At 43.4% G+C, this 16,497-nt stretch overlaps 1 protein-coding gene across 1 annotated transcript in view; it reads left to right on the top strand.

Moving 5' to 3' along the window:
* The first annotated feature begins 9,763 nt into the window (after positions 1-9,763).
* The window catches only part of LOC137334756 (probable G-protein coupled receptor 139), a 30,931-nt gene continuing 24,197 nt past the window's right edge, over positions 9,764-16,497 (top strand). The window contains exons 1-2 of the mRNA XM_067999693.1: positions 9,764-9,856; positions 13,472-13,673. Of these exons, the coding sequence (XP_067855794.1) occupies positions 9,764-9,856; positions 13,472-13,673 (295 nt within the window). The remainder of the gene's footprint in view (positions 9,857-13,471; positions 13,674-16,497) is intronic.

Raw genomic sequence — 16,497 nt, 5'->3', positions numbered from 1 at the left:
GTGAACGTAATACCAATCCAACGACGGAAACTTCGGCTTATTTGGGCATTAGTACGAAAGGTTGAATGAAAATGTAGGTTTAATGCTGTAATCTATGTGACGCGATGGGTTCGAATCCTAACACTGCCTGACTGTACGGTTCGGCCAATTTTGGCCACTTGACCCAAACCCTTATTTTCTAAGATTGTTTCCACTGATCGTATTGTGCTGTTCCCCAGTACAATACATTCGAACAACCGTTAAAATAAAACCTGCCGAGGATGGAGATCGGGATGATATTTGGGAAAATTTTAGTCATGAATCACCAAATGACTTCTCACAACTTTTCAGCAATGCAAATGGTAAGATTGCCTTAAGCAGCGCTTGTTTGAGCTCCAGGAGACAGAATGCAGAATCTCGACGCAACACCCGGGGAGAAAATCAATGTCTCAAGATGGTGCGGAGATTGAAGCTGAATGTGAATGTTTCCCAATTCGCACGATCTCAAGGGTGCAGAATGCAAAAGGTTCCGGCAGGGAATCGAACCTGGGTCAAAAAAAATTGGAGACAAGAATGCTCTCATTACAACACCAAAGCTCGCGCCAGTGCTGTTTTCACCTATCCAGTTAGAAAGCTGCCTGAAAGAACATAGTGTCTGACTGATCTCTTGTGATAACCCTACGCATTGACGTTTACAACAGTGCAGGTGCTGTTGCTGCTAGCTGCGATGACCTACTGGTTAAAACGTATATATTGAAATCTACCTGGGGTTGTCCAACGCAGGTGTGAACCCCAATTGCAGCTCTTTTGTTTAAAACTCTGTTCAAAGTTTAAATGTTTACAGATTGAAGCTAACGCACGGCAATTACCTCTCTTAAAGCGGTATTCTTGCGAAGCAGACGCAACTACTTAGGAGCCCAATGAGCTCTTGCCCGATGCGGGAAGGATTCTCTCCTCAGCTCCAGCTTAACGTCTGCTAGTTGGCAAATCTTGACATTTAAACTCTTTTCTTTCTTTGCATGCATCGTTATCTCTCCCTATCTGTGATTTCCCCCTGATGGACCTATGAGGTTGAGTTGAAAGGCCAGGGCTGATCCAAACTGCACCATTGGAAGAAACGGGTAGAGAGAGGCTGAGGCGGTGGGCAAAGTAACGGTAGATCCCAGCTGATGAATTCATGGCCACGTTAATGTCTCTTCGCTCTCACAGTGAAAGGAGGCAGTAATTTGAATAAAGTATACTTATAGTAGAAGGTATAATATGAGGATGTCGAGACAGACGACAATGTGGGTTTAGAGCAATTCATTTTGCAGTCTTAAAAATGAAAGTCTTACTTACAAAACGATTTTGATGAAGAGAGGCTAATATTGGTAACTTGAAATAGTTATTGTACTACTTCATAGAGGTCTGAAAGGAAGACCTATCGGCTGTGGGTGGCGCCGAATTCTGCACTGTTTATAGCAACAGTGCAATTGCGGCTCGTTGGCTTACGTGTATGATAGCTCGTTTTGATGATTGATTTTTGAGAAAATCGGAGTAGAAAACGAGATTTGATGAACAGAAATGGTCTGAAAGGATGGCTGATCGGCTGTGGGTGGCAGAAAAAAATTACACCGGATGCACGGTAGCGCTCCGAGCGGCCCGATGGTCCAGGGGTATGATTCTCGCTTCGAGAGTTTCATTGATTGATATGCGCGAGGTCCCTGGCTCACATATCATCAATCTCAATAAATTTAGTCAAAAATCACGAATTGGTTTCTCAAATCTTTTCAGCGTTGCCGATGGCAGAATTGACTTATATGCAGAGCATGTTTGAGAGCCAGAGGACAGAATGCAAAGGGATGTTGACGCAACATACGGACAGAAAATAAAATGTCTTAAGGTGGCGCGCAGAATGAATCTGAATGTGAAAATATCCCAGTTCATTCGATCTCATGGGTGCAGAATAAAAATGCTGCTGGCTTGGCAGAGAATCGAACCCAGTACCCCGATGTGGCAGGTGAGAATTCGGCCACTGAAACAGCTGTTGGCTGCGTACGTGCAGTTTAAAATCTCTCTGAAAGAACCGACAGTCTCACAAATCGCCTGTGAGGCCCGTGTGCATTCTGATATACAGCCGTGCAGTACTTATTGCTCGCAGTTGCGCTGGCCGAATGTTTAAATTGTTGGAGTTGAAGTTCAAAGGCGTTTTCCTGCATATGATCCAATCCTGCTTACAAGAATTACGATTGAAATCGATGTGAACTAGAATTATTTGACAGGGTTTCACGACGCTGAGGGATTAATTGCTCTAATTGCCGAAAAGTTGTTCTCTTTCAAAATACGGGAGGGAAGCTCCATCTTGGACTATGGTAACTTGATACTTAGGCTTTTTTTTTATCTCTCACTGTCTCTGCCTCTTGGCTCTCTGTGCTTTCCCCGATGGACTTCTCACGCTTCATTGAACAGCCAAGGCTAATCGAACCTGCAACACCGGCAGAGAAGGGTAAAGAAAGACTGAAACTGTAGGAAAAGTAAACGACCAACCCAGCTGATTGATGAATTCGTAACTAATGTCTTCACATTTATGTTTCTTCGTCTTCACAGCGAAAACATCAGCAATTTCAGTACAGTGCACTTATGGTAGAGTGCATAATCTGCCGATGCCGAGACAGACAACAATGTAGCTTTACAGTGATTAATTCTGAAAAGTCTTAATAATACGAGTCGCACATTCAAAACCAATGTGGTAAAGAGGGGCTAATATTGCTGACTCGAAATATTTGTTGTGAAACCTGATATTGCTGTGCAAGGGAATAGAAAGCGAGATTGGATGGACAGAAGAGGTCTGAAGGGAAGGCCTATCGGCTGTGGGTGGCGCCGAATTCTGCAATGTTTATAGCAACAGTGCATTGTGGCTCGTTGGCTTAGGTGTATGATAGCTCGCTTTGATGATTGATTTGTGAGAAAATCCCGGGTTCAAATCCGCATGAACCCTGCGTTGTTACCATTTTTAGTGCATATTCACGAATTGGATTCTCACGTCTTGTTAGCAGGATTGACTTAATTCCAGTGTACGTCGGAGCCCAAGAGGGCAGAATGCAGAGGCTCTGACGTCGCAATACACATGGAGAAGGGAAAATGTCGCAAGATCGTGTGCAGATTGAAGATGAAAGCGAATGTATCCAAATTCACGTGATCTTATGAGTGCAGAATGAAAAATTCTCCTGAAACTGACAGGAATCGAACCCCTGCCTATCGCATGGCAAGCAAGGATTTTACCGCGGAGACAGCAATGTTCGCACAGTAGGCGCACTAGACATGCGACTACATGGCAACCTGTCTGAAAAAAACCATATTCCTAAAGGTCGCTTGTGATAATCCTACGCATTCTGAATTGGAACCGTGCATTCAAAATGTTTGCGTCTGCGATGGCATTGGGTGAAGCATTGGACTACGTAGACTGGAATCCTGCTGAACGCTATTTTATAAAGCTCTCTTGAAAACTCAAATAAATATGAACTCTAGCTGAAAGAGAACATTGCCCTCCCTCATGAGAGGTACTCCAGCAGCGCAGACGTGTTTAATTCGGAGCTCAATGGTCTCTTGCAAAATTTCAAGTCACGTGAAGGAATCTCTCCCAAGCTCCATTTTAAATTCTGCTTGTTCGCAGAACTTAACATTTATACCAGTTCTAACGAAAGGTGTTCGAAATGAAACGATAACTCTCCACAGATTTTCTGTTTTTATGTTTTTATTTAACATTCATACTCTGTTCTTTCTATACATTCGTCGCTTCCGGTCTCTGCCTCTTGACTCTTTGTGTTTTCCCCTCATGTACTTCTGAGGCTTCCTTGAACGGCCAAAGCTGATCGAACCTGCAACACCAGCAGAGAGGCGTAAAAAAAGAAAGACTGAGAGGGTAGGAAAAGTAAAGGTCCAACCCAGCTGTTGAATTCGTAACTAATGTCTCCACATATATTTTTCTTTCATTCTTTCGTGATTCATTCAGCTGTGTGTTTATTGAAGGTTTCTTGTCTCTCCCTTCTTTTCAGCGCCTGAGTTCGGATATTCCTGTGGTTAAATATAAATATGTTTTAATTGGTGATAAGGAATGACAAGACATTTGGCACATTCAAGAAGAATTGCAAACTCATGAGTTCGTTGTCCACATTTCTTGCATCATGTTCAACAGAAACTAGGATTATCCTCAGCACGTTGCTGAGACTTTTATAAAAGGGACCCGCACCTATATCGACGTCTACAGGGGTAAGTCAGCTGCCTACCATGCATTTGTAAGATAGGATGTTGCACAACAGTCGTTAGAATACCAGACTTTTCGATCAGGTAGTGATCTGAGTGTCTAGATTTTAAGTCCATGTTCAGGCTATTATTTTGAAACAGCTGGCAAGTTCTGCCTTTGCAGCGCAGCAACAACTGCGGGGCAGGTGTTGCCTGCGACGTGTTGTCAAAGCTTCGGTGGTATCTTGTTTCGCAGGGATGGGCAGTAATGCGCTGTCTGTGGCCGCATTCGCTGCTTTCCGCCAGCAACGTGTGATTGGAGAGAGCGGGTCCGCACAGGCGGCGTCAATGTTGCTGCTGTCACGGCCTCACTCACTCCGGGAGCTGGGGAACATCGAGCATCGAAAAACTGATGCGTTTGCTGCCGCAGCTGCAATGCTGTTTAGAACTTTGATTATTAACCGAGGGTGCGCAGCAGGTTCCTTTAATGATCTCTCACAAATCATTTTTATTCATTTTCAACCACAGAGTGATTTTTTGTTCTTTTATATTTATTGATTTTTAATGTAGAAAGTTTTTAAAATATTGCCTCGCGTTTTGAAACGGAGACCTTTCCTGAGTTATGTGAATGTGATAACCACTACATTAATTAAACTCTACTGTTGGATTTGTGATAGGAAAAACTCAGAATGTAGCTGCCGTCAACAAATGTCTCAGTGCGGGAGACGGGTCCGATTCCCATTCAGGGAATGAACTTTTACAAAATAGTTTACTGCATTAATTTCGCAAAACTCATCAGACGCTGTAAAAATGAATAGTAGTTCTAATCGACAAAAATCAACCAATAACTTTCTGTTGCAGACTGAAGGAAATCCTAATATTTTTTTTTCCTTCATGGAACGTGGGCGTCGCTAACAAGGTCAGCATTTATTGCCCATCCCTAAATTGCCAATGAGAAGGTGGTAGAGAGACGCATTCTTGAACCGCTGCAGTCTGTGTGGTGAAGGTACTCCCACTATGCTGTTCGGTAGGGAATTCCAGGATTTTGAAACAGGGTCGAAAATGGAAGGGCGATATATTTCTAAATCATTCTCACCTCACCTCTGGAATTCAGTTCTTTTCTCCATGTTTGGACAAAGACTGTAATGAGGCCTGGACCCGAATGGTCCTGGCGGAACCCAAACTGAGTTAATAGTGAGTCAGTAACGCTTGATAGCACTATCGACGTCACGTTCAATCACTTTGCTAATGATTGAGAGTAGAATGATGGGACGCGAATTGGACGGATTGGGTTTGCCCTCCTTTTTGTGGACAGGACACAACTGGGCAATTTTCCACATTGTCGGTTTTCCACCTTGGTTACCAAGCGACAGTCGGAACTTTAATAAGTTTTGAGTGTTTTGCCTCTGTGGAATTGTCATCCGCTCTCATTTTACAGACGGCACTTTAGGACTTGGTTGAAAATGTTCCTTGCTTGTGTTACGAGGAATCTGGTGCAGCCGTTGTTAAATTCCGCATCTCTGTAACACAGAAGAGCAACGTCTGCTCCACTCTATCACACAACCCCAACTAGTGCCACCTCAATGCAAGTACAATAACTAGTGCCCCCACTATTGTACAATCTCAAGTGTGTATAAACAAAGTTTGATTGTGTTTGTTTGACAGTAGTATGTATGCAACAGCAGCCGCCAATCCCTCCGTGTCTATGGAAAGTTTGTTAGCGTCGAAAATCGAATTACACGCTTACAATCCTGGAGCATCAATGTCCGGGCTCAGACCACTCAGCCAGGTTTATGCCAGGTTTGTCCGACAGAAATTGCTGACGAGCCCAGGTGTGGCTATGGCGACATCGTTTTAGCCACATGATCGGATTTTAGCAGAAAACATCGTGCACACACAATACAGGGAGATGTACTTCAAGTGTGTATATTTCATAAGAAGCATCTACCAACATTTATTAGTCAAGGAAGTAAAACACTCACAACGAAGAAACAACACTCGCACACTCTGTTTTTCATTTTATCATTTTATCAACAACACTCAAAAAGTATAAAGTTCTCATGCATACGACATGCGAATATGAGAATTGAGATCACAGGCCCAAAGACTGTGTCCATTAATCATTTTTTATTGAGTAATCGCAATTGCAATTAGCCACATCTGGATTCCCATTGAGTCATATGAGGCTAGTGACTGAGGTATTGGACAACATTGGTCAATGACACAATGGCTTGATTCCATTGGGCGTGTTCTGCTGACCCGCAACACTGCACATTCTTACAACAAATAAAAAAAAACCTGCTGTGCACGAATATCAGGTTGGTTTTCTGGAAGGAGCAAATCAAATGGGGAAAAAATCACCTCCAGCCGAAGGAACAAAAAGTAGTTATGTACATGTAAATGACTGATATTCAGAAGTGCGATTCGAGCACTACATTTCCCTCGGACACTGCAACCTGAACGTTGCACCTTATACCAACTTGCTCATCCTTACTCTGGAGCCTCTAATTTAGTGCCTCTGATTTTCCCACTTAGGCCCAATGACAGTTTCAGCCTCTCTGGTTCTCGGTAAATCCTGCTTGTAGACCGAGTGACGAGGATACAAACTCCCCGGATTTTCCTCTGCCTGTGCTGGGTGTGTGGGGAGGTTCGGTTGGGCCAAGTTATACAGCTTCCCAGGGAGAGGCAGCAATGCACGGCCTGAGACTGCATTCGCTGCTTTCCAACAGGCCTGAATGTTGCTGCTGTCGCGGCCTTACTCATTCCTGGAGCTGGGGAACAGCGAGAAACTGATGGGTTTGTTGCTGCGCCCGAAATGCGGTTTAGAACTACAGTTATTCTGAGCTGGCAATATTTACAACACATTTTCTTGCAGACAAGACAGAAGATTCTGAGGGGAAGGTGGAGGGTGAACAGCCAGAGGTTGTAGTCCACGCCAGTACCAATTACATAGGCAGAAAGAGGGATGAGGTCCAGCAGCCAGATTTTAGGGAGGTAGGAAATATTTTAAGAATCAGGACCTCAAAGATAGTAATCTCCGGATTACTCCCGGTGACATGCGCTTGCGAGTACAGAAATAGAAAGATAATGCAGATGAATGCGTGGCAGGAGAGATGGTGCAGGAGGAAGGGCTTTAGATTCCTGAGGCATTTGGACCAGTTCTGGGGGAGATTGGACTTGTACAAGCCGGACGGGTTTCACTTCAACAGGGCCTGGCCCAATATCGCAGCTGGGAGGTTTACTAGTGCTGATGGAGAGGGTTCAAACCAGCTTGGCAGGGGGGTGGGAAATTAAGCGTAGATGATTCCGTAGAAGGATGCATTGCAGAGCTGGAAATGGAAGGCAGAAAAAATAGTAAGCGAGTTTGGAAGGTAGAAGAAACAACCTCTAGCAGTGCTCAATGGTATATACCTCAATGCAATCAGTAAGGCAGATGAGTTGAGGGCACAGATATAAATGTGGAAGTATGATACCATAGCTATTACTGAAATGTGGCTTAAAGAATGGCAGGAATAGAAGCTCAACATTCCTGGTTACAGGGTTTTAATGACGAGATAGAGAACATGATGTGGTGATGCCGGTGATGGACTGGGGTGTACAAATGTAAGGAATCTTACAACACCAGGTTATAGTCCAACAGTTTTATTTGAAAATCACAAGCTTTCGGAGGCTTTCTCCTTCGTCAGGTGAGTGACGAAGGAGAAAGCCTCCGAAAGCTTGTGATTTTCAAATAAAACTGTTGGACTATAACCTGGTGTTGTAAGATTCCTTACATGAGATAGAGAATGGGATATAAAAGAAAGAGGGGTCGCAATATTGGTTAAAGAAACAATTACAGCTACGAGGAGCGATGATACGTTAAAAGGATCATCAAATGAGGCCATATGGGTTGAAGTGAAGAACAAAAAAGGTGCACTCACACTGCTGGGAGTTTACTATAGACCTCCCAAAACAATCAGAGGAAGATAGAAGAGCAAATTGTAGGCACATTTCTGAGAAGTGCAAAAACAATAGGGCAGTTATAGAAGGGGATTTTGACTGCCCTAATATTAACTAGGATACAATCAGCGTAAAAGTTATAGAGGGTGCAGAATTCTTAAATTGCATTCAGGAGAACTTTTTTTAGCCAATACGTAGCAAGCCCAAAAAGAGAGGGGGCTGTTTTGGACTTAGTTTTAGGGAATGAAGCAGGGCAGGTGGATAGCTTACCAGTGGCAGAGCATTTGGGTGATGGTGAACATATTTCAGTTATATTTAGCGAAGTTACGGAAAAGGACAAAGGTAGACGAGGAGTTAAAGTTCTCTATTGGGGAAAGGCCAATTTTACTAAGCTGAGAGGTGATTTAGCAAAAGCAGACTGGAAACAGCTATTTAAAGGTAAATCAGTGTCCAAACAGTGGAAGGCATTCAAGGACAAGATAGTGAGGGTTCCGAGCAAATATGTACTCACAAAGAAAAAGGATGGGACTCCCAAATATGGAGCTCCCTGAATGGCAAGGAGCACACAGGGTGGGATATGTCAAAAAAGGGAAGCCTATGTCAGATGCCGAGAGCTCAAGACTGCAGAAAGCCTGGAGGAGTATAGAAGGTGCAGGCGTGAAATTAAAAATAATATTACGAAAGCAAAGAAAGGGCATGAAAAATAGTGGCAAGTAAAATCAAGGAAAGCATAAAAATGTTTTATAAATACGTAAAGAGCAAGAGGTTAATTACGGAAAGACAAGGGCCTATTAAAGACCAAAAAGCGAACCATATTGTGGAGGGGGAAGAGATGGGTATGATTCATAATGAACACTTTGCACCTTTCTTCACAAAAGAGCGGGACGATGCAGGCCTTGTAGTTAAGGAAGAGTGTGAAATATTGGATAGGATAAACATGGTGATTTCGGATATATTAAGCGGTTTAGCATCTTTGAAAGTAGATAAATCGCCAGGCGGGGGTTAAAAGTATCCCAGGCTGTTAAGAGAAGCAAGGAATGAAATAGCAGAGGCTCTGACCATCATTTTCCAATCCTCCCTCGCTACAGGCGTTGTGCTGGAGAACTGGAAGACTGCTAACGTTGTACCGTTGATTGAAAAGGGAGAAAGCGATAGACTGAGTAATTACAGATCAGTCTCCCAGGCTCGGTGGTGTGCAAATTATTGGGAAAAATTCTGTGTGACAGTATTAATCGTCGTTTAGAAGGGCACAAATTAATCAAGGGCAGTCAGCGTGGATTTATTGAGGGAAGTCCCTGTCTGAGTAAGTTGTTTGAAATTTTTGAGGAGGTAACAAGGAAGATTGAAGAGGGTAGCACGATTGATGTGGTCTACATGGATTTTCGCAAGGCTTTTGACAAGATCCCACATTGCAGACTAGTCACAAAATGTAAAAGCTCAAGGGATCCAAGGGAAAGTGACAAATTGGATCCAAAAGTGGCTCAGTAGCCGGAAGCAAAGAGTAATCGTCAACGTGTGCTTTTGTGAATGGAAGGATGTTTCCAGCAGGATTCTGCAGGGTTCTGTACTCGGTCCCTTGCTTTTTGTTGTATGTATCAATGAATAAGTTTTAAATGTGGAGGGCATGATTAAGAAGTTTGCAGACGATACAAAAGTGGGCCATGTGACTGATAGTGTGGAGGAAAGCTGTAGACTGCTGGAAGACATCAATGGACTGGTAAGGCTGGCAGAAAAAGTGGCAAATGGAATTCAATCCGGAGAAGTGTGAGGTAATGCATTTGGGGAGGGCAAACAAGGCAAGGGAATACACAATAAATGGCAAGTAACTTTCGCGCCACACAAGTGCCAGGCAATGACCATTTCCATCAAGATAGTGTCTAACCAACTCCCCTTGACATTCAACGGCATTGCCAACGGGGAATCCCCCACCATCAACATCTTGGGGGTCACCATTGACCAGAAGCCTAACTGGAACAGCCATATAAAAAGAGTGACTGCAAGAGCAGGTCAGAGGCTGGGTATTCTGCGCGAAGTGACTCACCTCCTGACCACCCCCCCCCCCCCCCCCCCCGCCGCAGTTTTTCCACCATCTAGGCACAAGTCAGGAGTGTGATGTGTGATGGAATAATCGTCACTTGCCAGGATGAGTGTCGCTCAGACAACACTTAAGAAGCTCGACACCATCCAGGACAAAGCAGTCCGCTTGATTGGCACCCGATCCACCAAGGTAAACATTCACTACTTTGGAACAGAGGAGGCTGAGGGAGAATTTAATTGACGTGTATAAAATAACGAGGATAACTGGATAGTGTGGAAAGGAAGGACCTATTTCCCTTAGCAGAGAGGTCAATACTCAGGAAGCATAGATTCAAAGTAATTGGTGTAAGGATTCGAGGGAAGTTGAGGCGAAATGTTTTCACCCAAAGTGCGTTGGAGGTCTGGAACTCACTGCCCGAAAGGGTGGTAGAAGAAGAAACCCTCATTGCATTAAAAAAAATATTGGACTATACACTTGAAGTGCCTTCACCCACAAGACTATGGACCAAGAACAGATCGTTGGGATGAAGCTCGTTATCTCTTTTTCGACCGGCACAGATACGGTGCGTCGAAAGGCCTCCTCCTGTGCCGTAAATTTCTGTGATTCTATCATTCTATGAAGATACACATTAGAAACCTGGAAATGCGAGGCAACGAGTGTTAAGGTAACATTTATCCTACTCTACAAACTTCCGGACTCAACATTGATTTCAATAACTTCAGATGATAACCAAGCTCCCATATTTTGGGACAGTAGGTGCTGGTAATGGTTCTGCTTTTGCCATTCGCAGCTTTTCCAGTCCCAACTTTTGTTTCTTAACTTGTCCCATTGACACCTTTATTGTCTTGCACCATCAACCCTTTTGTTATTTTTGTTCTTCCTCCTCACCAATACCCGTCCTCTCCTCTATCCACCTCCTCCTCCCTCCCTGCACCTCCCATCCCCTCTGCAACACCTCCCCCTACTCTGTCCCCCTCCCAAACCCCTCCCTCCCCTCATTCCTCCCTTAACCCTCCAACTCCTCCCTTCCCCCTTGTCCACTGCTTCCCCATCCCACTCCACCCTCTCCTCCCAACCCCTCCCTCCCACTCTCCGCTCTTCCGTTCCTCGTCCTTTTTTTCATATTTTGGAGGAGTGGTCTGTTCAGATTTTGGGGGAGGGGACTGTGCCAGATTTTCGGGGAGGGGACTTTGTCAGATTTTAAGAGGAGGGTTGTGTGCCAGGCTTTCGGGAGAAGGACAGTGTCAGATTTTGGGAATGTGACAATGTCAGATTTCGGCGGGGGGTGAAACAGTCAGATTTTGGGCGAGGGGCAGTGTCAGATTTTGGGGAAGGCGAATGGGTCAGATCCTGGGAAAGAGGACTGTGTCTTATTTTGGGGAGGGGCATCTGTGTCTGATTTTACGTGGAGGGGACTGTATCAGATTTTGGGGTTTGTGAGCTGCGTCAGAATTTGGGGGAGCGGACTGTCTCAGATTTTGGGGGAGGGGTCTGTCTCAGATTTTGGGGGAGGGGAAATTGTGTCAGATTTTGGGGGTGGAGGCTGTTGCAGACTTGGATGGGGAGCTGTGTCAGATATTGTGGACTGGGCACTGTATCAGATTTTGGGGAGAAGGGAAGCTGTGTCAGATTCTTTGGGAAGGTGGAGCTGTGTCAGATTTTGGGTTGAGGGGGAGATGTGTCAGATTTTCAGGGGAGGGAACTCTATCAGATTTTTTCAGGGAGGGTGTACTGTGTCAGATTTTGGGGGAACAGACTGTGTCAGATTTTGGGAGAGGAGAACTTTATCAGATATTGAGGGGAGAGGAGATCTGCCAGATTTTTGGGTGAGAATACAAAGTCGGATTTTGCGGCGGGGACTGTGTCACATTTTGTGGGTAGGAAGTAGTGTCAGATTTTGGTGGAAGGGGGAGCTGTGTAAGATATTGGGGGGAAAGGACTTTGTCAAATTTTCGGGGGAATGGACTGTGACAGATTTACGGGGAGTGGACTGTGACAGATTTTCGGGGAGGGGTCTGTGACAGATCTTCGGGGGGTTGCACTGTGACAGATTTTCAGGCAGTGGACTGTGACAGATTTTCGGGGAGGGGTCTGTGACAGCTTTTAGGGGAAGTGGACTGTGACAGATTTTCGGGGAAGTGGACTGTGTCAGCTTTAGGGGGAGGGGACTGTGTCAGATTTTGGTTCGAGGGGGAGTTATGAAAGATTTTGCAGGTGGGGGATTGTTTTGGGGGGATGGGGAGCTGTATCTGATTTTGGGGGCGATATTTACAGGGGTACGAAGAACTGTAGACATTGAAGGATTCCCCAGACCGTGTCAGTCTGTACATGAGGCTGTGGGAGCGAATCAATATTTACAGGGTTACAAGGACTTTAGATATTCAAGCTGTAGACAACGTCACTATTTAGAGTCGTCTATGGGGGTGATTCAATATTTACAGTGGTACCACGGACTTTACACATTCAAGCTGTACCCAGACCATGTCAGTATTGATAGGGGTCTGTGGAAGTGGTTCAATATTTGCAGTGTTGCCAGGCAGTGTACACATTTAGACAGTGCACAGATTGTGCAGTAAATCTGGAAGTGGATCAATATATTTAAACGTATCAAGATCCTTTAACATGCTCCAGCAATATTTAAAGGGAAATCCTTAGACTGTACGAATATTTTCAGTAGAATCGAAAGGCTGCCATTATTGACAGGTATAGCCAGAGTTTGCCCAAATATGTGCAATAGGATCCATAGATTTGCCAATATTGTTAGAGTATCCAGAGATTGCACTAATATTCGCAGGGTGGTCCCCAAAATGACTAGTAGAATGGTTCACTTTCCACCTGAGTTTAAACCCAAATCTTGAGAAATGGGTAAAAACTCGCTGAAATTAAAAATTTCACTCAGAAATAATCTGCAATCTGTAAATGAAGCTGTCTCCCTTCACATCTGTGCTGTCAGACTCTGGGCCTCAGAGTTTCTTCCAAATATTTATTAAAATAATATACTTTCCATTTATGTAATATCTGGTTAATTATATGTTGTGGTAGAAACATTTTGGAATTTAAAGTTGTTAACTGAATCTGTTTGTTCAGTGACTATAATTAATGCCAGTCTCCATGGGCCCTAACTGTGTCACTGGAGTGTTTTTCTCTGCTATAAATTAGCGAATACTTTCCGCGCGTTATCCCATATTGTCAGCGGCAGCATCACCTCCGACACTAACAGGGATCAGCGGCTCTACAGAGAGGGAACACATAGATTGGAATCTGTGAGGAATAGATTGGAGTGCAACAACAAAGGGTCGGAATATGAGAACATCAGACTGGAATGTTACAACAATGGGAAGGAATCTGAGAGCAGTAGATTGGGCCAGTCCATTTTGGACTATTCAATATATTAATGTATATTATGATTCAATGTCATTAGACAATCGTATACGTTATGCGCTTTCGGGTATACAAGTAATTTATTATCCCCTCCTCGCTGCTGTCGGTGTCTCTGGTAAGACTATATATCCAGCTATTAAATCTACAAACCATGTTTCACTGTATTACAGTACTTGGTGTCAGTAGTTACAGGGTGATACAGAGAGGGTACTAATATTTACAGGAGATACAGAAATGTTACTAATTTTAACAGGGGGTCCAGAGGCTGTACTAGAATTTACAGGGGATCCAGTGACAGTACTAATATTTACAGGTTATCCAGAGACGGTAGTAATATTTAAAGGGATCCATAGACGGAACTAATATTTACACAAGATCCAGAGAGTACTAATCCAGAAACAATACCAATATTCACAGACGATTCAGAGACAGTGGTAATACTTACAGGAGCTCGAGCGACGGTACAAATATTTAGAGGGGATCCACAGATGGTAGTAATATTTACAGGGGGTCTGGAGACTGTATTAATATTTACAGGAGGTCTAGAGATGTTAGTAATATTTATGGGCTTCCAGAGTCGGCACAAATATTTACAGGGGGTCCTGAGATGATACTAAAATTTACAGGTGATACAGAGACGGAACTAATATTTACAGGGGATCCAGAGTCGGTACTAGAATTTACAGGAGATCCAGAAATAGTATTAATGTTTAATGGGGATCCAGAGACAGTGTTAATATTTACACATGACTCAGAGACGGCAATAATATATAAAGGGATCCGGAGACGATACTAAAATTTGCAGGGGATCCAGAGGCGGTACTTATATTTACAGGACTCCAGAGAAAGTATTAATATTTACAAGGTATTCAGAGACGGCACTAGAGTTTACAGGGGATCCAGAGATGATTCTATAATTTACAGGGAATTCAGATACAGTGCTAATATTTACCGGAGATACAGAGACTGAAATGTTATTTACAGAGGATCCAGAAACGGTTATGAAATTAACATGGGGTTCCAAAGACGGTATTAATATTTGGAGCGGATGCAGAGCCCGGAGATCCAGGGACAGTACTAATATTCAAAGGGATCCATAGACGGAACAAATATTGGCAGAGGTTCCAGAAACGGTGCTAATGTTTACAGGGGATACAAAGACGATACTAATATATACTGGGGATCTTTTGACGGTACTAAATTTTACAGGGGATCGAGAATATTTCTGATATATACAGGGGATCCAGAGACGGTACGAATATTTACAGGGGTCCGGAGACGATTTAACATATACAGGGGATCGAAAACGGTGCTGATATTTACGGTGGATCCAGAGACAGTATTATTATTTACTGGGCATCTGGAGACAGTACTAATAATTACAAATATTCCAGAGACGGTACTGATGTTTAAAGTGATCCAGAGGTGGTACTAATAATTGCAGGGGATCTAGAGTTGGTACCAACATTTAAAGTGATCCAGAGACGGTGCTAATATTTACAGGGGTTCGAAATATGATACCATAATTTGCAGGGGATTGAGAGACAGTGCTATTATTTACAGGGACTCCAGAGACAATACAAATAATTACAGGGTATCCAGAGACGGTACTGATATTAAAGGTTGTGTCCAGAGACAGTACTAATATTTATAGGGAATCTAGAGATGGTGCTGATCTTTACAGGGGTATGGAGAATGTGCTAATATTTACCGGAGATCGGAAACATTGCTAATATTTACAGGAGATCGAGAAGGTTTCTGATATTTACAGGGGATTCAGAGAGGATACTATAATTCACAGGGTATCGAGAGACCGTGCTAACATTTACAGGGCTCCAGAGACGGTAAAAATAATTACATGGGATCTAAAGACGGTATTAATATTTACAGGAGGTCCAGAGATGGTACTAATATTTACAGGGGCTCGAGAACGTTTCTGATATTTACAGGGGACCCAGAGACGGTACTAATAATTACAGGGGTCCAGAGGCGAAAGGAATATTTACAGCGGATCGAAAACGGTGCTGACATTTATAGGGAATCTAGAGACGGAGAAAATATTTACAGGCGATCCAGAGAAGGTACTAAAATTAACAGGAGATCCAGGGACAGTACTAATATTCAAAGGGATCCATAGACGGAACAAATATTTGCACGAGATCCAGAGAGTGCCAATATTTACGGGGTTCCAGAGAAAATACAAATAATTACAGGGGACCCAGAGTCGCTACAAATATTTACCAGGATTCCAGAGATGGTGCTAATATTTATATGGGATACAGGGATGGAAATATTTTTTACAGGGGCTCCAGAGAGGGTTACAACATTAAGATGAGATACAGAGACGGTAGTAGAATTTACAGGGGTTGCAGAAACAGTATTAATATTTACAGGGCTTGCAAAGATGGTAACAACGTTTAAAGGAATATGGAGGCATTAAAAATATTAACAGTGGATCCAGAGACCGTATTAATATTTAAAGGGATCCATAGATGTAACTAATATTTTTGCACGAGTTCCAGATGGTGATAATATTTACAAAGTTCAAGAGACCATACCATAATTTAGAGGGGATCCAGAGAGAGTGCTAATAAATACAGGAGCTCCAGAGATGGTACTAATAGTACAGGGGCTGGGGGGCGGGGTGTCCTGACACGGTACTAATATTCACAGGGTTCCAGAGATGGTGTTAATACTTACAGGGGATACAGAGACGGTATAATATTTATAGGAGATCGAGAACGTTTCTGATATTTACAGGGAAGCAGAGGAGGTACTAATATGTAAAGAGGATCCAGAGACATTACGAGTATTTGCAGGGGATCGAGAACGTTTCTTATATTTGTAGGATCCAGAGACGGCAGTAATACTTATAGGAGATACAGAGATGGAAATATCATTTACAGGGGATCCATAGAGGTTTATAACATTAACATGGG

The sequence above is a fragment of the Heptranchias perlo genome, chromosome 2 (genome assembly GCF_035084215.1).
Source record: "Heptranchias perlo isolate sHepPer1 chromosome 2, sHepPer1.hap1, whole genome shotgun sequence".
Classification (NCBI taxonomy): domain Eukaryota; kingdom Metazoa; phylum Chordata; class Chondrichthyes; order Hexanchiformes; family Hexanchidae; genus Heptranchias; species Heptranchias perlo.
The sequence above is the reverse complement of the archived record's forward strand: the minus strand, read 5'-3'. Positions and strand labels throughout refer to the sequence as shown.